This window comes from Dipodomys merriami, unplaced genomic scaffold (assembly GCF_024711535.1).
Source record: "Dipodomys merriami isolate MVZ:Mamm:240054 unplaced genomic scaffold, mDipMer1.0.p SCAF_4, whole genome shotgun sequence".
Classification (NCBI taxonomy): Eukaryota; Metazoa; Chordata; class Mammalia; order Rodentia; family Heteromyidae; genus Dipodomys; species Dipodomys merriami.
The window spans coordinates 49,583,596-49,606,015 of NW_027205603.1; the positions used below are offsets into that span (position 1 = coordinate 49,583,596).

The following is a 22,420-nucleotide window of genomic DNA, read 5'->3' on the forward strand; positions in this document are numbered from 1 at the left end:
GTTACGAACATAGTAATCTTGGAGACACGTTTTTTCACTGCTCGAATATTCCAATCCCATCTCAGGACGTAGGGATTTCATAATGTGGCAGGAGCCTGAGGCCCTGAGTTCAAACCCTGACACCTCCAAAAACAGAAGAGCGGATATTTGTAATGTGCCCATATATGGCACCACCAGCAGCCCCATCTACATGTTAAACTCAATGTGGGTGCTTAGTTTGCCCACCATCCTTAAAGCCAAACCTAACACCAGACTTCTTAAAGTGTTTATGGATTAAGCAGTTCACCCGTTGTTTAGCAGTTTGCTGCTAACCCACAAGTAGTTATTCTGGGGGCAGGTGACACAATTTCCCATGTCATTGAAAGAACTTGAGGGAAGGAATTTTGAGGACCACACATTTTAGAAATGCCTTTGACAATGATTTAAATCCAATGCTCTCAACCTATGTACAGAGAACACTAGCAAGCACACTGACGTAGGAAAAATGCATAATTCTATGTATCACATAAGATTTATTATCACTAAGAAAATTACAACTTCCATAGATAAAATTCTACTCCAGGTGAGTTTCCCTGTGGTTATTTAAACTATTTCCCTTGGTCATTTATAGACTTTGGCCTAAAACAATGTTGCATGATTTTTGTATGGCTATTGCTACTTCCACTTTTCAGGGAAAAAACTTGGCAAAATGTAAGAGTATCAGCAATGACCTTTAAGAACCCTCCATAGTCCTTATCTCAGATTCCCCAATTTCATGTTGCTGATGTGTTTCCTTTCTCATTTGCAGAACCAGGCCACAGTGCCAAATTTCACTAAGTGCTTTATACACTTACAGTAGTACTTCATATGGGAGCTGGTGGATGTAGCTTAATAGTACAGTGTTTGCCTATCATACTCAAGGTGCTGGCTTCAGTACCAGCACCAAATACTACATCAGTATGGATAGAACAAGTGAGGTTACTAAGATGCTGACTCTAAAGTTCAGCAATGTCTTATAATGACTTGCCTCAGCCAAGTGTCAAGCTTCTGAAGAACTGTGTCCAGGGGCATTCTGGGAATGTCTTGTACCTTTCTAATGTTTATGATGGGCTCTATATAATCTCAGAATATAATCTCAGGCAATAGTTGTGGCTTTGAGTTTTATTTGAAGATTGAAAATTACTGCCACATTAAACACATTTTGTGAAAACCATGCAAAACTCGCCAGAGTTTAAAAACTTGAGTTTTTATCAGTTAAGTTCAAGTTATGCCTTGGTTCTCTGCTTGCTTTGTTATAGCAATGGAAGCATCAAATGAAATGAGAGAACAAAGCAGTAAGCAAACAAGAGGGAACACCCCAGGCTTTTCTGCCTACACATGCACCAGAAGGAATATATAGTGGCAATGTTCTCATATCCTTGAGGCATCTTAAGGATTCTCATCTGGCTCTACCTGCACTTTTTGTCTTGCTTTATTAAAACTTTAGGCCCCTTTTCTCCACTTACAAGTTATTCATACGTCATGTTAATATATATTGCTAAATGTATTAGTAATGGCGGATGGCTAGGAAAGTGAACAGAAAATAAATCATGTCTAAACTGGAGATAGTTTCATCTACAAATTATGATGCTGCCACATCCCTGAGTGAAAAACTATTGTAAAATGCCAGAGTCATTCCTGAAAGCTCAGTAAGTGGCTAGTGGTGGCTAAGAGGTGATTAGAAATTCCAAGCTTCACCGTAGCTACTCAGAAGGCTAAGACCTGAGGATCATGGTTCAAAGCCAGCCCAGGCAAGAAAGTCTGTGAGCCTCATCTCCAATAAACCACCAGAAAAGCGGAAGTGGCACTGTGGTTCAAGTGGTAGAGAGCTAGCCTTGAGCTGAAGAGCTCAGGAACAGTGCTCAGGCCCAGAATTCACACCCCACAACTGACCAAAAAAGAAAAGAATTCCAAGCCTCTTGGGCCGGGGATGTGGCTCAGTGGTAAGAGCATTTGCCATCATGCTTGAAGCCCTGTTTGATTGTCATTATTAAAAGAGAAAAGGAAAAATAGAAGTATCTTAACCACAGGTTTATGTCTGGAAAAAACGTTTTTTAAGTCTTGAACCAACAGAGGCTATGTTAATAATAGTGCCGCTGGAGCCACAGAAATGGAGATCATTAAAGACCATGTAGAAGACAATTAGGGGTCCACAAAAGCATGAAAGGAGTTGGAGGAATACTAAGTCATAACACTGGAAAATAAGAACAGAGAATCTATCCTACAAATCAAAGGAAACTTTTAGCATATTGTGTTCAAGTCAAAGATTAAAACCACTTAGAAATGTATTTAAACTGTAAAACTGTGACTTTTTCTGTGATAGAAATCTACATTAAAACAACCTTACTACTGATGAACTTCAATACGTAATATTAAAATTATGTATGGGGAAGGCAAGGATTTGATTCACCATAAAGGTAATAAAATTTGCAATTAAAGAAATTTGAGTCATCAAATAGTAGTTATTGAAGTGTGAAAGCCATCTGGTGACAGGCACATGGCGGGGTGGGGGGATGTCCTGAGGACCTACAAATTAAGAGGGCTTTGTTTCAGGGTCAAAACAATATGAAAATTACTAAATCACAGTTTTCTGGACTACTTTAAAGTGATAATGTTTACCATTAACTGTAGCCTACACATAGTGTCTTGTAATTAACTCAATGTCACTAAAAGTTGAAATTTCATTTGGTTTTAAGAACTACAAAGAAAACACCAGACCCTGGCAAATTGTCTCACATAACACCTTTTCTAGCGTGTATGAGCAAACAGTTGCTTAATAAATACCTTCTGGGGCTTGGAAGGTGGCTCAGTGGTAGAGCGCTTACCTTGCATGCATGAGGCCTGGGTTCGATTCCTCAGTACCACATAAGCAAAAAGAAAAAAAGCCGGAAGTGGTGCTGTGGCTCAAGTGGTAGAGCGCTAGCCTTGAGCTGAAGAGCTGAGGGACAGTGCCCAGGCCTAGAGTTCAGGCCCCACGACTGTACCCAAAAAGATAAATACCTTCTGGTAGTCAGCATGTAGCCTTTTCATTTGTGCCTGATAAACTGATTCGATATAGCTGCTCACTCTTCTCTACAAACCCAGGACTTAAAGAGTTTGGGCCTTAAGCTGCACAGTGGACTTACCCCTCTCCTCAACACATACAAAAGAATCCATGCCCAAATTATAGATTTTTTTATTGTTTTTAAACAGTATACAAAAAAAATACAGTGTGTATCTTAATATCCAGAAACAGTTCAAAAGAAATGTGTATTTTCTGTAGTGCAGTAATTACTTTGAGTTGCTAAGATGATAATCCAATTAATAAATTCTCTTCCATGTTTACTTTGACTCTTAACCCTAAGAACTCTTGTTATATTACCCACATACTCCATAAAGATTTTTAAAAATCTTTTTTTTTGTGAAAAGGTTTTTTTCTATTACACTTATGTCCTTAAATTTCTGAGATTTTTATAAGTATCTGAGATTTCAGTTGTTTTCTTATAGTGTCAAAGACAAAACTCAATCATGTAGCCAAGGTCTATTCCGAGTATTCTAATTATTATATTTTCAACTGCTTACTTATCAGAGAATTCATAATATGGAAATGTGCCACAAAGATCATTTTAAGTAATATTTCTAAATCCATGTTTATTTTTCTAAATTGATCCAGACTGATCCACACTTTTTATTACTTCCCTTAGGAAATATTTTACAACAGATTAAATTTTTTATATTAAGTATAGGAAGATATCTAGAAAATTGATTTTCAACTTCTTTCCCAACCATCTCCAAGATTCACTTACAATACCATCCCACTCCCCACTACCATTTCTATCACTGTTATGTGGGCAGTAAAGAAGTTTCTAGATAATTTAAAGAAATTTCCATCTTACTTTGTTTTGCTTGTTGAAAACAAGCACAGGACAGGACACTGTAGATTAATGTAATGAAGATACTGGAACAACAACAACAAAGAAAATTGAAGACTGGCTGATAGAAAAAAAATCTTAAGTTACACTGAATAACTGCAAAATTCGACACATCTACTCTGGAACAATGCTACCACAACCATGGCCTTAAAACTTGTAGGAATAAATTATTTTAAAATATGTTAGTCTGAGACCCTGCAGAAATTTAAAGTAGATGATGACGGGCAAAAAAAAAAAAAAAAAAAAAGCCTTTTTTCTAAAGCATAGACACCAGCTGATTCTTTAATACAACAATGGTTCCCAGACCATTGGTCTCATAATAAATGTTGAGACCTATACTGCTGATAAACAGAATTTATTAAGCTTTTCACATGTAATAGAGCATAGTTTCAATTGCATCCAAAGTTCTAACAAAAGCTCTAGCAACTGAGAAAGGCAGCATGTCACTTTAGAAAAACACTGTGCTTTTCAAATTTGGTTTTCATGAGGATTTATCCCCAAGTATAGTCATGCTTTCAAAAAAAATGCTTTGGGTCACTCCAAGCTTGGCAAATAACATTTGGCATAATCTACAATAAAATAATCACAACTTGATAAATAACAGATACAACATTGTAGGCCATAAACATTTACAACGTAAGGAAATGGTGGTGGTGTCAGTAGTTTATTAGAATGCATAGCATACTTTGCCTCTACGTAGATTCACCCAGAGGCTTTGACTCATTAGCCCCAACACTCAATTTTCAAAATAGGGCCAATGTCAACAGTACTAATTCACAATTGCAAACATGCTGATATTTTGAGAATGTGACCTGATTTTTATTAATGCATTACAACCTTAGGAGTTACCACCAACACCTCAGTATAAAAAATGTTCAAGTTCTATTACTCATATCACTTTGTGTGCTTCTGAAAGGATTGCTAAATGGATGAAATGGAGACTGCAATGTTTCTCTTGGTGTGATGGGTTTTTGCTACTCAGATCTACAAAGCCTTCAAAGCTTTGAAACATGAGTATTATGTGCGAGCTCATATTTCAACCTACTAATAAATAATCTTCTTGATTTAGGATGTTCTTTTGTCAATTTATTCTGAAATTAAAATTTTAAGCTTGAAAAAAGAAAAAGATTATATAAGTGGCATAATAGCTAATATGCTGAACAGGTTGTCACAAATAATAAGTAACAAGGATATGGCAGGAATTTCCACTCTGAAGTCACCTTGTAGTTTGAGTTACTACTGTACATATTGTTACAGAACTTTAACAAAATGGATGTACAGTTGTTTGCTTTAGTTTGGTGTCAGACACCTAGATATGTACCTTATATGAAAACAATGTTTATTCAGAAGTGTTTTTATTTTTGTAGTTCTTCCTTTAAAGCTAAAGAAAACAACACTGAAACTTTTATTATTCAGGACTGGGAAGATTTAAAAGAACAATTTTAGTGAGGAATCAAATATACAGATTCAAATAGGAAAAAAAATCATACAGAAGACAACGATCAAACTGGAATCCACTTTGTCAGGCAGGAAAGCAACTAAGTTCACCTGCAGCAGCTACTCAATTCAGGAGCATCCCTAGGTACAACATATAGTCTTTGTAATGCTGATTCCTAAATAAAGGGCCTTAAGTGGATATGACAGGGTTATTATCTGGAAACAGAGGTGAAGGTATTTTCATTTTGTTTAACACACAAATTATTGGGTCAAAGAAATAATGTAAAGCTAAATAACAGCACATCTGGTAGAAATCCATGGCAATGCATGTTGACAGGATGTGCTTGGATCTTGCCTGCAGCATCTGGCAGTGGGGAGCAGAACAAAGGTAGGAATCTCAAGGGCTCTCCTGCGTAGGTTCTGAAGGTGGCTCCGTGGCAGTGGCACTGGCACTAGCAGTTGAATTCAAGACTTCTCCAAAATCACCACCAGCAGGCTTGGTTCCCCCTACTTTAGACTTAAAAAAAGTTCAAAGAACAAAACAAAACAAAACAAAAAAAGAAATAAAGTTAGCTGACTCTGCCTCCCACAAAAAGGAACTCTAATTTTACTTTCAAGAGCAAATAAGTTGGGAACCTAATTGTATCACTACACGTATGAAACTTAGTACTGCTACAGCAAAGATTGATGGTTTAATAACAAAATGTATATTCTCTTTCCTTGCTGAAATATTTAGATTGGTAAATTCTACCCTTTTGCCAATTGTCCTTCATGGAGTAGTTTAAAAAAACCAAAAACTTTGTAAAGCCTACTACTCTAAAATACCTACTCAACTCCTGTGACACTTGGACAAACACTTTGTATTGCATCAAACATCATTCAAGAAATGCTACTGAAGCCAGGCACTGGTGGGTCACACTTGAAATCCTATCTACTTAGGAGGCTGAGATCTGAGAATTGAATTTCGAAGCCAGCTAGGGAAGGAAACCAGTTAACCAAAAAGACAGAAGTTGAGTATTAGCCCTGAGCAAAAAGAGCTCAGGGACACTGCCAAGGCCCTGCTGGTACCAAAAAAGGAAAAAGAAGAAAGAGATATGCTACTGCACAAAATGAATCAAAGAAATAACGTGGTTGTTTTCTTTCTCCCAGTTTTGATGTTTTTTTTTTTGTTGTTGTTGTTGATCTCCCTTTTTGCATTGTTTGTCTTTGGGTGGATAATGGGAGGAGCAGAAATGGGGGACAAAGAGTGAACAAATGCAGCAGTAGTGCTCACTAGACACCAAGTTGAAAAGGAACTATGCAACTTTTGGGGGGATAGGAGGGAAAAACAGAGAGAGCGAGGGAAGGGATGATCTTGTCCAAAGGACTGACTTATATAAAAGTTTACCTGACTTATGTAAAGTTTAAAATAGAAAAGTGCTACTGAGTAAAATGAATGAAAGAAATAGATGGTTTGTTTTCTTTCTCCAGTTTTGATGTTTTTTATTTTGTTTTGTTTTCAGCCTGGGCACTGTCCCTTTGCATTCTCACTCAAGGCTGTAGCTCTACCACTTCAGCTACAGCTTCACTTCTGGCTTTCAGGTGGTTAACTGGAGATTAGAGTCTCACAAACTTCCTGCCCAGGGTGGCTTCAAACTATGATCCTCAGATCTTAGCCTCCTGAGTAGGATTACTAGGTATGAGCCACAGATACCTGGCAGATAGGCAGACTCAAGATATTCACTGCCTCCTCAAACTATAGAACTTAAACCTACACCTCAACAGAACCGCACATTCATACATACATGAAATTTCTGAAGATTTACCCCCAATCTACTAAGCCTGAAATTCTATCAGTGTATTTGTTTGCTAGGTACTGGTGGTTCACACCTATAGTTCTAGCTACTCAGGAAGCTGATAATTGAGGGTCAAGGTTTGCATCTAGCCTGGGAAGACGAACTGGACAGACATATCAACAATTAATCAGCAAAAAACTGTAACTGGAAGTGTGACTCAAGAGGCAGAGCACCAGTGTGACTGAAAAAGCCCATGAAAATGTAAGGTCCTGAGTTCAAGCCCCAGTGCCAGCACAAATAAATATCTGAGTAAATGTATCAGCCTTTCATTTGTATTATATTTCATGCTTTTCAAAACCTTACATATCACATCACTCCATACCAGGCAGTGACCAAGGATGGGCCTCCTTTCCTCTGAGCTCAGTCTTAACTGACTTGCTCTAACAATCTTTTTGATCACCCATCAGAATCTTTTGAGAAATTTGCATAACTCATCCCCATTGTTTCCCCACATTTATTAAGACACATCCCTTAATTATAAGAAATTGCTATGAGTCCATGTAATTCAACACATCCCTTCTTCAATTCTTTTTTGAAGACATGATATGGCTGTAGCACCTACCTACTTGATGAGAACTGGACACATGGAATAGTCTGTAAGCCTGCTCGCAATCTAGTTCCACAACCAATCCCTTTTATTCTGGCCCAACTTCCAGAAATCTCTGGCTTTTTTTCCCCTCTGAACCACTATCTTTGGCCTGAGTTACAAGTCTTATCACCTGATGAATTTACCCATGTACAACCATCATCTTCCCCTCCCCTCCTCCAGCCATCATGTATACTGATGCCAGGGATTTTCTTTACTTCTTTACTTCTTTTACTGATGCCAGGGATTTTCTTTACTTCAAAAGCATAATAGCATAGTACATACAGGATAGGCTGAGGTGCTAGCACCAAATTTTAAAAATAGTGCTTTCTATATTGTTACAGTAAATGTTGTCGAATTAGGAAAATATTTGAAATGGAGTAATATTCTTACTCTCCTTTAATTTAAAAAAATCCTTATGTGAATAGACCCAAAGAAAAAGTGCCAAGCAGTATGTCACAAAGATAGTTCATCTCTCTACTTGCCTTTAAGTTTTCAACCTTTTCTTCAAATGATTTGAAAGTCGGAGAGTTTCTATGGAGAGAAATAAATATATAATAAAGTTACAAACACTGAACAACATCAACAATTCTGGAAAAAAAAGCAGTAGTTAGCTACATTCCTCTTAACCATTATCCTTAGTCAGGAAAAGCATATATATTTATCTGTGTGATCAGTGCCCAAACATACATGGAGATATTTATTACATAAAGTGATCAGTTTCTAAGTTAGTATTTCTATAAGTCTGCTTTTGAATCTGAAGACAACCACATCTACATATAAGTGACAGAGTCAAGTACATGTCTGAGGAAAGGGAATCCAAGATCAGCTGAACATCAATTCTGTCATTCCCCCAACCTTTCATGATACAAGGTGATACTGTTAGATGGGTTTAATTCTAATTAAGGTACTATTTCTAGAACTCCTATTTAAATTCTCATCTTGCACGCTTCCTACATGAAAGCACATCCTATCAGGACAGGACCACATGAGGTTCCATTACAGGGCTCCTAATTCCCAAGAGGCAGCACATGAGATGGACGAAAGACCAAATAGGGAGTAGCCCTCAGAACCCACAGGAAACATCCTAAAATGGTTCAGATTAATTCGCCCCAATCATTGACAGAAGGGAATAGTGTTTTTGCCTCTCATACAAATCTGATCTCCTTGATATATCATCTCCTTGAGTATCCATCCTGCTGATGAGATCAAAAGGACACAAAAGGATACAAGTTTCTTCCTTCCACACTCTTGGGGATACCTCATGCCCCATCCCCCACCCCCCAGCATGGTAATGGCAGAATACTGGAAGCCAATGTTCCTCAAATGTGGCTTCCACACCAACTGCATCAGCAGTAGAAGATGAATTCTCAACTTGCACCCCAGCTTGCGGAATGGGCCCAGCACAGGGTTAAACAGGCCTCTGGTTAATGCCAACATACACCAAAGTCTAAGCAAGGCACATACTGTTAAGAACCCCTGCTTCTCTGGAGAGATGAGGTGAAGTAATGACATATACCACTTGTAAGTGCTCTCTGATGAAATTGGACAGTAGCATTAAATTGGGCAGAATTAAGCCACAGTTGGTTCCAAATATCACTCTTGGATGAGAGAAGCAAAAATGAGAAGATTGGGCCAAGTGTAGGAGCTCATGCTTATAATCTCACTTAATGGGAAGGCAAAGATTGGAGGATTGAGGTTTGAGGTCAGCCAGGGGAAAAATAATAATTGATGAGACCCCTAGCTCAACAAATAACTTGATCGTGATGGTCTTGCCTATAATCTCAGTTACATGGGAGGCCATAGCTTAGAGGATGACAATCTAAGACCGGCCCAGGGAAGAATAATCTAAAGCCAATTAAGAAAAAGAAGGTGGGCCATATATATATATATATATATATATATATATATATATATATAAAATGTCTGAAAAGCGATGGCTCATTAGAAAGTAGTATTCACTTTCTAATTAAACCAATATCAGATATGAAACAAAATATGGTTTTTAGAAGATAAGTGGAAATTTTAAAAATCTTTTTAAAAGAGTTCACAAATATCTAACAATTCTCTTGCTCATATGCAAACACTATATATGCCAACACTATAAAGAGAGGAGGTGAAACTTGACACAGTGTCAAGCCTGAAGCTTATTCAGGATAGAATTCAAGTTCTCTACTTCACAACAATTGGGATTCAGCATTTTTTTGAAATTGTGATTAAGTGATTACATAAATTTCACATATTTCACAGTACTGTAGAATAGTGATTACTTAAAGTCACAAACACATTTTAACCTTCACAAGGCAAATTGCCATTATCATGGACTATAAAGTTTGTGAATTCTATGACAATACAATTATTTCTTCCACATCAGATGATGTTTACAATTCTTTCCTTTTGCTTAGTGTAGGCTGTTCCCTCTTTCCCTCTCATTCCTCCCTTCCCATCTCTGTCTTTGGGTTGCTTAGTTCATTTTCATCTATGTCCATTGCAGCTGATGGGCCCCTCTGTTGTATTTTTCCTGTTTCCCGTTGATTCTGTGTCCTCCTCCTAGCTTCCCTCCGCATATATATACAAATATATATGGTCAAGAACATGAAGTCATTTAGAAATTATATGACAAAATGAGTAGCAGTCCTTTGTTTCTCAAGTCCTATTTACTTTGTCATATCTCCTTGCATTTTGGCTTTAGCATACACATATCAGGGAGACCATGTGCCATTTGTCTCTCTGCTCTTGACTTACATTGCTTAAAATGATTAGCTCTAGTTCCATCAATTTCTCTTCAAATGTCATTATTTTGTCCTTTCTAATGGCTACATAATATTCCATTGTATATAAGTACCACAATTTCTGGGAGATTCAGCATTTAAATAAAAGCACAGGAAAGCATCAGACCAATCCCATTCTGGAAAAAATATACTTTACCTCATAGCAGGCATGCTAATTGAATGTTGAATGGAGCGTATACTAAGAGGCAGCATTAAAAGAGACAGAAATGAAGTTAGTATATAGAGGTAATTTGACATAGAAAAAGCCAACAAAACTTGATTCCTCTCTAGGAGCTTTATTCTTTCAGACCCACAAAGAATTCTGCTTTTTGAGGTGGAGGGGATCAAAGTTATTCTAACATAATTCATTTGGGTTCGTGGGTGAATGTAATCCCACTTTTTATTAGAGCTAATAATGCAAGCTTGAATTTTTTCAAAGCATGCTGAAACTAAAGTGCTTTTCTCTAGATCTGTGAGGCCTTATATCAAGGCTTAGAAATTCAAAGGTTTACCCAAAACCAAGGCAGAATCAAGAATGGAACTTGGGTCTTCAGAACCCTGATTGAGTGTTCACCACCTCCCCTCAAAAACAAAGCACACACGCAAACATGAATACATGGACAAGCAAAGCCAGTGAAAGGCAGGGGTCTTCTTTCTCTCAGCATTTGTTCCCAGGTCAGAACTGGTAGGAATTCAAAACAAATCACTGATTTGACACCTTTGTATGATTATATATTACATACCACTCTGTAGAAATAATAATACCACTCTGTAGAAATAAGACAATTTACACTGTCTCCAATTATACTAAATGCTCTTCAAAGATTATTCCAATAACACTTGACCTTCTCTCTTAGGAGGTCCACCTTCTACTACAGGTCAATGTAGCTTATTGTCATTCAGGATCGAGTATCCACTCTTAGCCATCTCCCCGAGGAACCAGCTCAGAAGTTCAAAGGATCTTCATCTTTTGGTCTGTAAGATCCCTGCATTCTGTTAAAGTGCACCATATATTTTTGCCAATATGCACAAAATATTGTACTCACTGGCACTATATGTTTTTGGTAAATAATCTTTCATTTGGACAAAGTGGGTAGTTCAAGGTACTAATTGTTGACTAAATATTGTTCTATGACTTTTTGTTCTCAAAGACTCAGTTATTACAAATGACAGTGTTTTAAATGAAGCTCCTCACATTGTTTTAATAGCTAAGAAGATATGTATGATCTTGATATGTATAAACAGTCCAGTATGAGCAGAGCACCGGTGGCTCATGCCTATAATCCTAGCTACTCAGGAGGCTGAGATCTAAGGATCACTGTTTGAAGCCGGCCAGGCGAAAAGTTCCCCTGAGACTCTTTTTCTCTCCAATTAACCACTAAAAAAACAGAAGTAATGCCGGCTCAAGTGGTAGAGCAGCAGCCTTCAGCACAAGGAAGCTCAGTGGTAGCACCCAGCCCCATGAGTTCAAGTCCCACAACTGACCAAAGACAAAACAAGCACTCTAGCAGTTTGTAAAATCAAAATAACCAGTATAGTGTTTGGACATCTCTATCGTTGATGACTGATGTATCACAGAACAAGACTTCTCACTTTCCTACAGTAGTGGCCAACTGCCCTGGGGGGAATTTGCTAGTTCTTTTCCTGCTTCATCTTTTGAAGTATATTGGCCCTATATTTGAAGGACAGCTTAATGAGTAAGATCTTTTCTACACTACCAGAGATCCAATCTTCAGATCCTTTTAAAGCACTACCTGTTTAATGCAGTAACCTCTTTGCCACAAAGCATTTATATGACACTTGGAAACTCACATGATACTTGCATCAATGGGACACCATCCATCACATCTAATCTCCTGTGTTTGGACCGAATGAAGGGAAGGTGTCAAGATTCTTTCTCAGCACATATTGTAATTAGGACACTACACTACTGATCCAGCTAATGGTAAATACTTGAGTTAAAAAGTCTCATACACTCAAATATTGGCAGAATACAGGTGTAAGAATGAAGAGGAAATCAGTTTCCTGTGAATAAAAATAATAAGCAGAGAGAGAAGTAGGAAAAACAGGGAGAAAGGATGATGTAGGGAACAAGGCAGAGTGGAAAAGAACTTTACTTTCTGTTTGGAGTGGCTTCTAGAAGCTATATCAGATTGTAACATATTTCCTGTCAGCCTGGTTTGAGTTTCCTTTCTCCCTAGATCACAAAATAACCTTGTATCTGTGAAACACACTCGCCATTTTGAGTTGGACAAGCATAACATGGTTTTCTTTATGATCCAAATATTCTCCTACAACATTCAATTTGGCAGATATCATCAAATTCTGGGCACAGAATGTGAATAATGGCCAAACATATGACAAATGGCTTGTCTATGGGACTAACACATCACATCTATCTGATAGTCATCAACAAAATGAGTCAACACACAGCTAATTCTAATCATTGCTCCCACACACCTATGGAAAACCAAATTCTCATTCCCAGTCTCTGTCTCCATCCATCTCATTCTTTCTATCTTTCCAACTCCTCTACCCCTAAAGCTGGTAGGTCACAATTAGGACCTCAATCTCAAGGGCTAATTTACTGGTTAGGTAAAACATAAACTATTTCTAAAACCAAGAGTCTAAAACCTTCTCCTTCTATGCTTTTCTATGCTCATAATGATATGAGAGAGTGAAATCACTGGACTAAATTTGCAGACTTGGATTAATTAACAGGATTAACCCAAGTACTTCCTGGCAGCAGCCTCCCACCTCTATCCCTGGGGAGAAGAGCCTCCTTTAGGAGTAGAGGGAGCTACATTTAGATAGTTCTTCAGGGAACTATGTGGCCAGTATTTACCTCTGACCCACATTAACTTGAAAGGTACATTATTCTTTATACATTCAAACACATGAAGTCAAATTATTTCAGCCAACCTTTGATCTGTAAGAATTAGACTTTGAGAATCTTATTTCTCCCATTTCCAAACATTCATCAAAAGGTTTACTTAACTTCTACATACTGGTATAGGATATCAAGCCATTACAAATAAGACTGAAAACAGCATAGTTGTTTTCAATCCTATTTTTAAACGGGACCAAATAAACTTTAAAAAGAGCATCAAAACTCAATTTGTTTCTGATAGATTAATGACTGCACACATTAAGGAACACCTACCTACATGCACCTGCTGACTTTTAAAAGGTGGAAAAAATAGTGATATGTACAAGGAGTAAAAACAAATCATTTCTCAATAGCTCTTATATATTGTTATATTTCATATTTATACTTATATTGGCCTTTGACAATGTTTTATAATCCCGTACTTACAGGACTTCCCATTCTCAATACATCCTAAGTGGCCTCCCATGGTTCTGCTCTATCCACAGAACAGATCTGCTTTAGGGCCCATCTGCAGCAGGCACTCTCCTGCTAGCTGAATGCATGTGACAGTAAGCTTAGTCAATTGCCTATAGCACTCAGGCTATGTTAATTGAACTTCAAAGAAACACTGACACCTCACATGAGAAAAGGAGAAAGAGCATTCCATTGTTGTTTAGCACAGTGTGTATATGTATATATGTGTGTGTGTGTGCGCGCGCACACGTGCACACACGCGTGCGTGCACAAACCCGGGGCTTGAGCCTGGGCACAGTCCATGAACTTTTTTTTACTCAAGGCTAGCACTTCTACCACTTGAGCTACACTTCCCTGTTTGGTTTTTTGATGGCTAATTGGCAATCAGAGTCTCAAACTTTTCTGCATGGGCTGACTCCCAACCTTGATCCTCACCTTGCAGCCTTCTGAGTAGCTACGATTACAAAAGTGTGAGCCACCAGCGTCCAGCTTGATTTAAAAAAAATTTCTTTGGCTTTAAGCAATGTGACATCTGGAATAGACACATCCTTGTGATTTACTCTATAATTTTCAGGGCTAGAATTGCAAGATCAGAGATGTAAGTAACCTGTTTTTCTACTTAAGAAGGAAAAACACTAACTAGCTCAGTGAGCAATGACTTGAGAAGATTTGTCAACTAGGAACAGAAATGGAGACACTGGTATTGTCCTGCCTGCTTTACACTTCAAAGATCTTCCTGCAGCTTCCTCTGACACCCAATTAGGCAGCAGAGACTGACTGGGAGAAAGGAGGGGTTTGTTCAACATCTTTCACAGCCCTTTAAAGCATGGCTTACAAGGACACCTTTTCAATGCACTTTCTCCTTTTGCAAACCATAAAACTGCCTTGACTGTGTAGTTTGAAAAGATAACTAGTATGAAGAACTACTCAAATAAAAAACCTATAAGCTAATAAAGTGTATTAAAAAGTATATGACAATGGTAAATTTCCTTATGTTTACTTTACCACACAACAACAAGAAAGGCGAATTACCATAGAAGATGGAATAGTTAACAAGGCAAGGCAGCACATATGCAGTCTATTATCGCTGCATAATGGGACCCAGGTGAAGGAGAATTCCAACATCCTTACAAAAGCACCAACGTAACAAAAGCATCAAAAACAAACAAACAAAGTCAAGACATTAAAAGGGAGGAATTCTGCATGCCATGGTCAAGCTGCTTCTTTTTACAAAGATTAAAAAAAGAAAGAAAGAAAGAAAAAAGAAAAAAGAAATTTTAAAAGTTAAAAAAAATCATTTCCATATCCCTTGAACCAGAGGGTCAAATTCTTCTTTTAATTTATCCATTAGCCATGGTATACAAGAAACCCTCCCTTGAAATTAGCAATGCACTAGAGAAAAAAAGGTACTTTGAATGCAAGAAGGGGATGGCAGTAGACAGACACAGCATCCGCAGGAGCGGAGACACCTAATCTTGGCACACATGTCTCACACAACTGCCAGGCCACAGGGCTGGTTCCAGCTGTCCTTACCTAAAGGGATGTGAAAAGGCTTGCAATCTGTAAGAAGCCAAAGTAAGCATTAAAAAAAAGAAGAAAGAGGAAAAGTTCTGACCGGTTGAAAACAACAGGATAACCTACTTTAAGAGTTGCATGTTTTACCTGAGATCTAAAGCACTATACCATCCAGCTAGCAGAAAAAGTGAGAGCTTTCTAACAGATCTATTTAAAACATCAGCAAAGGGTTCAAGAAAGCCACACTCACTAAGCTTATCATGATGACACGCTAAACAGAATAAATAAGGAAGTGATTTGGGTACAAAGTATCATACACTCGTTAAATCTATTCAACCAACAAAATTCCGCTTGTAAAGACCATGTTTCCCTTAAATAAAAACCACAGACTCATGCACTGTGAACTTTAAAAGAAAACAAAAAATACACACACAAATTGGGCATGCCAATGAAAGTACAGCTGATTGAAACCACATTTGTCATTTTGAGCACTGTCCTAATCCTTGGGGGCTGAGGGAAACACAAAAGCACTATGAAGTGATTATATATTATGAAAAGAAAAAAAGAAATTTAAAGGAAAAGTCAAAAAAATCATATATGTATATATATATATATATATATATATATATATATATATAAACAAAGAATATGTGGCAAACTAATCTAAAAAATAGAAAAACAACACTAAGCACCCCTCCCCACATCAAGGTTCGGACCAAAGCATGAGTGGAGTACAAGCCAGCACACAAATGAGCATGTGGTAATCACATCATGGTATTAAAATGTCACACAAATAAGTGAAAACTAGGTCTCGGCCCCAAAATGCACTTTCCTGCCCTTGTACTCATCTTTCTAGAAAGACACAGGGCTCTGAACACAATCACAAATGTTCAGCCACCGGAAACACACTTACCTGAATGATTGAGAAGGACTGAAAGGACAAAAAAGTTTGTAACCGGAATTTTTCAATAACCTTTAATGGATTCATAAGACGACTATTTCAATGTTAGAACATTACAACTAGAAGAATTTAGATTCTGGTACCTTCACCTGAACATAAAAGGATCCAGGAGGGCTGGGAAGGTGGCTCAGTGGTAGAGTGCTTGCCTTGCATGCATGAGGCCCTGGGTTCGATTCCTCAGCACCACATAAGCAAAAAGAAAAAAGCCGGAAGTGGCACTGTGGCTCAAATGGTAGAGTGCTAGCCTTGAGCTGAAGAGCTGAGGGACAGCGCCCAGGCCCAGAGTTCAGGCCCACGACTGGACCCAAAAAAAAAAAAAAAGGATCCAGGATCATCCTGAGCTGAAGCTAGGAAGTCAGGCAACCACATTAACATTTGAATTTGTCCCAGCTATTTAGTGATCAAGGAGAAATGCACACATACTTTACGTCTTCCAGCTTTTTGGTGATGACTGAGCCAACAGATGAAAAGGCAGCTGATGCCCTCTGTCCAGCCTGTGATAGCGTTTCAGATGTCTTCTTATATCTACAGGAAAAAGAAAAGTCAGCCTTTTCTCTATTTTATTTATTTATTTATTTATTGCCCGTCATGGGGCTTGAACTCTGGGCCTGGGTGCTGTTCCTGAGCTCTTCAGCTCAAGGTGAGTGCTCTACCACTTGAGCCACAGCGCCACATCTGGTTTTCTGGTGGTTAATTGGAGATAGAGTCTCACAAACATTCCTGCCTGGGCTGGTTTTAAACATGACCCTCAAATCTCAGCCTCCTGAGTAGTTAGAATTACAGATGTGAGCCTCCAGCACCCAGCTAAAAATTTTTTTTAATTATCTTTAAGTAGGTATATAAAGGGGTTTCAGTTTAACCTATCAATTTATAAGCACAAAACATCTTGATCGATATCACTCCTTCCATCATTGTCCCTTATCTCTCCCTACCCTATACATGCCCTCAAGTTACCTGGTCCTATTTCTGCATAAGTATATTGAGTATTATGACTTTATTTGCCCACTGTCTTTCTCCATTCATCTGCCTCACTCTTCTTGAGGCCTAGAGAGGAAAACCCTTGCCTAGTTTGTGGGTCTTTCCTTCATAGGCCTCTGCCTTTCCATTAGGTCCAAAGCACTGCAGAAGACTCTGCCCAAAACGACAATCATTTAGTCTTAGATGTGACTGCTACTGCCCCAGAGGTTTTGAAGAATTTTAGAAATTCTTAAAATGGAGTAAATAAAGGACCTTTACACACTGGCTCTAAGAGCCGCTGAAAAGTAATGGCACTCTGCAGAAAAGTAATAGCGCCTCAAGAGGAATCCAGGAAGGAGGAGGCACGGACTTTGACCACAGAAGCCTAATCTTTTCTACTTACAGCTAAGCTCTCACATCACCACTCTCCATAACAGCCATCTCTGTACCTATACCAAATAGTCTCCACAAACCCTGAACCCATATGCGTAAATCCCAGTGAAAGATCACAAAATTCATGAATAAATAACATGCCACCATCAAAAAACAGTAGTAACAGAGCAGAAGACTTCAGTGGGAGTGAAGACGATGAAAGGCCAAAGGACTCACTAAAGCAATGATGAGAGAAATGGCTGATAAAATAACAGAGCAGATCGATCCTCAAGAAACTAGAAGTTCTCAAAACAATCTTACTTCGAGGAGTTTTTCTACTATTGGTCATTTCAAGTGCAGTGATCATTGCCTGCTGGAAAATTCCTCCAAATAACAACTGACTAGAGAATGTCTAAAGTCCTTCAGAGCCCTTCTGTAGCAGCAATCATATAATCAAAGACTGAACCATTTTTCATGCACAGTCTTTGGTAGTTTTAGACATCATACAAAGGCAGAGGCCTATAAAGAAGGGCAAAGAACCAAAAAAGGAAGTCAGACTCCTGGTTTTACAATGTTATCACACATAAAGGCACCAGAGGCAAAAAATAGATTAGTATGGCTAATGCTTGTGTTTATTTTCTTATCCAAATAAATTTTATGGACAAGAAACAAAGTATACCAAAATAAAATTTGCCTGTTATGCTGCCAAATAATGACTTGCTGACCTGCCAAATGTGTAAAAGATTATTCTAATGTGATATCTGCTATAACACAAAAGTGGAAATTACCCTCTTCCTCTTCCTAGCTACCTGTAGGCTAGAGAAAAGCAAACAAATAAAAATCAAAACAACAACAAAAAGAACTTGGTACCTACCAAAAAGATTAAGATTGCCATTGTGTAAATAAATGCCCTGGCCAGGCACCAGTGGCTCACACCTGTAATCCTAGCTACTCAGGAGGCTGAGATCTGAGGATCATGGTTCAAAGCCAGCCTGGACAGGAAAGTCTATGAGACTCTTATCTCCAATAAAACACTAAAAAACCAGAAGTGGCACTGTTGCTCAAGCAGTAGAGCGCTCGCCTTGAGCTGAAGAGCATAGAGATAGCATCCAGGCCCAGAGTTGAAGCCCCACAACCTACCAAAAAAAAAAAAAGCCCTGGCATTTATATGTACCCAGTCAAGATCAAATACCTAGAATCCAGTTTATGGTTAACATAGGCAAAGGCTAATTTCCTGCATGCTTTCCCACTACCAGGTACTATGGGAGGAAAAATGACTGAAAGACGGTGCAGTCACAAGTGGACTGTAGATGGCTTCTCTGCTAATGTCAGCAACTGAGCTCACCAGTTGGACAGGAACACCAAAGACAGGGAACAGCTCAAATCTGTTGCTAGAAGCTTGCGCCCCCTTGTGTTGGGAAAGAAAACTGCACTGTACAATACTGCATTGTACCTGGTGTAATCAGAAAGATGTCTTCCAGCTCGCCTCTGCCAAAAGCACATGCAACAGACTGTGATCTAAGAATCTTACATACAAAGAAGACCTGCTCCTTAGTTGCCAGATCTGAGGTCAGATCTAGATTCCATATTTTGAGAGGTTTATGACTTGAAAACTTTACTTACATATGAGCCTACTCTTGGGTTATCTTATCACCCATCTACTGGGTTATTCTGAGGACTGAGTGGCACAGTGTACACAATTGGAAATCCTCTTATCTATGGGCATATGTTCTAAGACCACCAGTATATACCTAAAGCTGGGTCATACTCAACCCTATATATCTTATGTTTTCTTAGCATGCTGAGAAGGGACTCTGGATGATTAACATATACAGCATGGATATAATGGATAAGGGTTTTCAGATACCACCCTGTACAAAGCAAGAAGGCAAGGAATTTAACCATGATGCTCAGAAGATCATGTAATTTAGAGCTTATGAATTAGTTATTTGTAGAATATTCCATTTAATATTCTCAGATCTTAGTTGAAACTTAGAAGAAATTTAAATCAGAGGTAGAAAAACCCCAGTAAGGAAGGACTACTATGTAACATTTGTGGAATCTGAATGAGGCTAATTTTCTTTCTATCCCCTAGAATACCCTGGAAAACTGAAGTTAGAAGAGAGTCAGGTACAGTGGAAGAACTGTAAAGAAAGAGTTCTGTGTTATCAAAGAGACACCATGGACACATTCTTATCCCCTTTCTCTCTCCCTCTCCTGAGACAAGGGATGAAAGTGTCTTTTCCATTGCCCAGAACAATAAATGTATGATCAAGGACACATACGCAGATGTTGCTGTCACATCCTGCCACCCTTTGGCGATGTTCTGCTTCAGTTCCTGTAGTGAATTGATTCCCAATTTCCGCTTGATCTCTGCTAGATGCTTCTCTTTTGCTGCCAATACCTGAGACAGAGTCTGAATTTCTTCTTCTACCTATGAGGAAGTGGGTTGGGCAGGAAAACAGCAAGTCATTAAAAATTCTATTCAGGATCTCATAGTCATCTAAAAAACATCTGATTCATTTCTCCACACCCCCACCACCCCTCCTGCTTTAAAATCATAATGAGCCAAGCATGGTGGTGCACACCTGTAATCCCAGCACTGACAAGGCTGAAGCATAAAGATTCAGAGTTCCAAACCAGACTAGGCAACAGAGTAAGTTCCAGGCCCGCGTACTTACATAGTGAGTTCTTATTTCTCTCACAGTGGCTCTTTATATCCTTAGCAGTTGTCTCTCTCTCTTTCCCTGTGCTTCCCTATTTTTCTCATAGAAGTTTAGGCCTTAAAATCATTACACAGGGCTGGGAAGGTGGCTCAGTGGTAGAGTGCTTGCCTCGAATACATGAGGCCCTGGGTTTGATTCCTCAGCATCGCATAAGCAGAAAAAGCCAGAAATGGTGCTATGGCTCAAGTGGTGAGCGCTAGACTTGAGCTGAAGAGCTAAGGGAAAGCACCCAGGCCCAGAGTTCAACTCCCACATTGATTAAAAAAAAAAAATCATTACACAAATAACACTCAATTCACTCTAACACACATCTACAAAATCTCCGATCCAACTTTCTAGCCGGACATCTCAACCTTACTTGAGTACCACAAAAATTCCTTCTAGTATACTGAATATAATCTCTATCCCCCATCCCCACACACCTCTTAAAAAACACCAAAGAAATAAGTACAACCAATGTAAGCCCTACACCTTGTATGTATATTTCATGAGTTTATATTGGGCCTCAGTCTTAGGCTTGCTATAGCCACAGCTACCCTCAGAGAGATCTGCAGAGCTTCTCAGGGGGCACCTGGGCACCTGACAGCCCACCCAATAAGGACTAGTGATGTGCCTGGCATGGAATTAATCAGTCTTTGCCATCCAGAAGCTTTGTTGTGAGAAACTGAGATACCAGGAGGAGAAGAAGAGAGTTGGTGAAAGAAGCCTTAAAGAATAGCAAAAGCACAGAAAGATTATAAACTATGTGAGGTCCAAACTAGGAGCAGAGCTCTAAAGAAAAGAAAAAGATAGGGAATAGAAGACTAACCCCCAAACAGAGGAGAAAAGACAAGCTCACAAACAGAAAGAGATACCATGTGAGAACATTCTGGTCCCAGCGTAGAAAAATTGAGTCCTAAAGTCTAGTCATGATATATAATATCCTTACAAAATACTTCCACTCACTCACTGCAAAGCCATATTCTCAGCACTGATAGGCACTTGACTTCGGTAATCTCAAAGACAGTATGACCTTTAACAACAACATTCAGAATTGTTATGGTAATGGTGTCCACTGCTAATTATTTCTTTAGAGGACACAGAATGAACACACTAGTACACAAAGGAGAGAAGATCAAGCACCATGTGGCAATAATAAATAAGAGTTGTCGTCGTAGTAGTAGTTATAAACAATAATTATAATGGAACTTTTACCTGGCATAACTGGAAGGTAGGTGCAGCACAAGCTGTGCTTGTCAGAATAGTAAATTTGATCAAAGTACATTCTATGCACATATGGAAATATCACAACACCTCCATACAATTAATACACAATAGTTAAAAAAAATAGAGAACTGAAACCACTAACCTATATGACACAGAATTAGAAAAGACAAAAAAGAGTAAAAAATAATGATTAGAATGAAGATAAACAAAATGGACAACAGGAAACAAAAAAATGAATTTTTTTAATGCCAGTTCTTCAGAAATATCAACAAAACTGAAAACCTTCTAGCTAGTCTGACAAGAGAAAAAGATGCAAAATATTTAAAATCAGAGTAAATAATACTAATAAATAACAAATTAACACTAACAATATAATTACATATTATATATCATTATATATTTGTTTATAATATATTAATAATTATATATGACAAATTAATACTAACCCAACAGAAGCAAGATTATATTAAAAAACAACACTCTGAATGTCTATATACCAACAAACTATTACCATGTTTAAATGGACAAATTCTTCAAGACATAAAAATTATCAAAACCAACCCAAGAAGAAAGAAAATATGAACTAACTTATAACATGAAAATGAGACTGGATGAATCGAAAGTCAAAACTTCCCCAAGTCTAAAGCCAGATGGCTGCCATGGTTAATACTACCAAATATTTTTAAAAATCCACAACATCAGTCCTTCTCAAACTCTTCTAAAAGTAAGAGGATGGAACATTCTCTAACTCATTACAAGTTGTCAGCATTCTCATATCTCAA

General features: G+C 38.2%; 1 protein-coding gene across 5 annotated transcripts in view; it reads right to left on the bottom strand.

Annotated features, from left to right (window-relative positions):
* The window catches only part of Tpd52 (tumor protein D52), a 188,373-nt gene that overhangs the window by 99,264 nt on the left and 66,689 nt on the right, over positions 1-22,420 (bottom strand). The window contains exons 3-8 of one of the 5 annotated variants that reach the window (XM_069990966.1): positions 19,992-20,140; positions 16,801-16,902; positions 15,435-15,461; positions 10,716-10,757; positions 8,273-8,321; positions 3,173-5,883 (exon numbers count right to left, since the gene is read on the bottom strand). In XM_069990966.1, the coding sequence (XP_069847067.1) occupies positions 5,764-5,883; positions 8,273-8,321; positions 10,716-10,757; positions 15,435-15,461; positions 16,801-16,902; positions 19,992-20,140 (489 nt within the window). In that variant the 3' untranslated portion in view covers positions 3,173-5,763. Of the gene's footprint in view, positions 1-3,172; positions 5,884-8,272; positions 8,322-10,715; positions 10,758-15,434; positions 15,462-16,800; positions 16,903-19,991; positions 20,141-22,420 lie in introns of those variants that run through there. The other 4 variants (XM_069990968.1, XM_069990967.1, XM_069990971.1 and 1 more) reach the window with 4 other exon arrangements.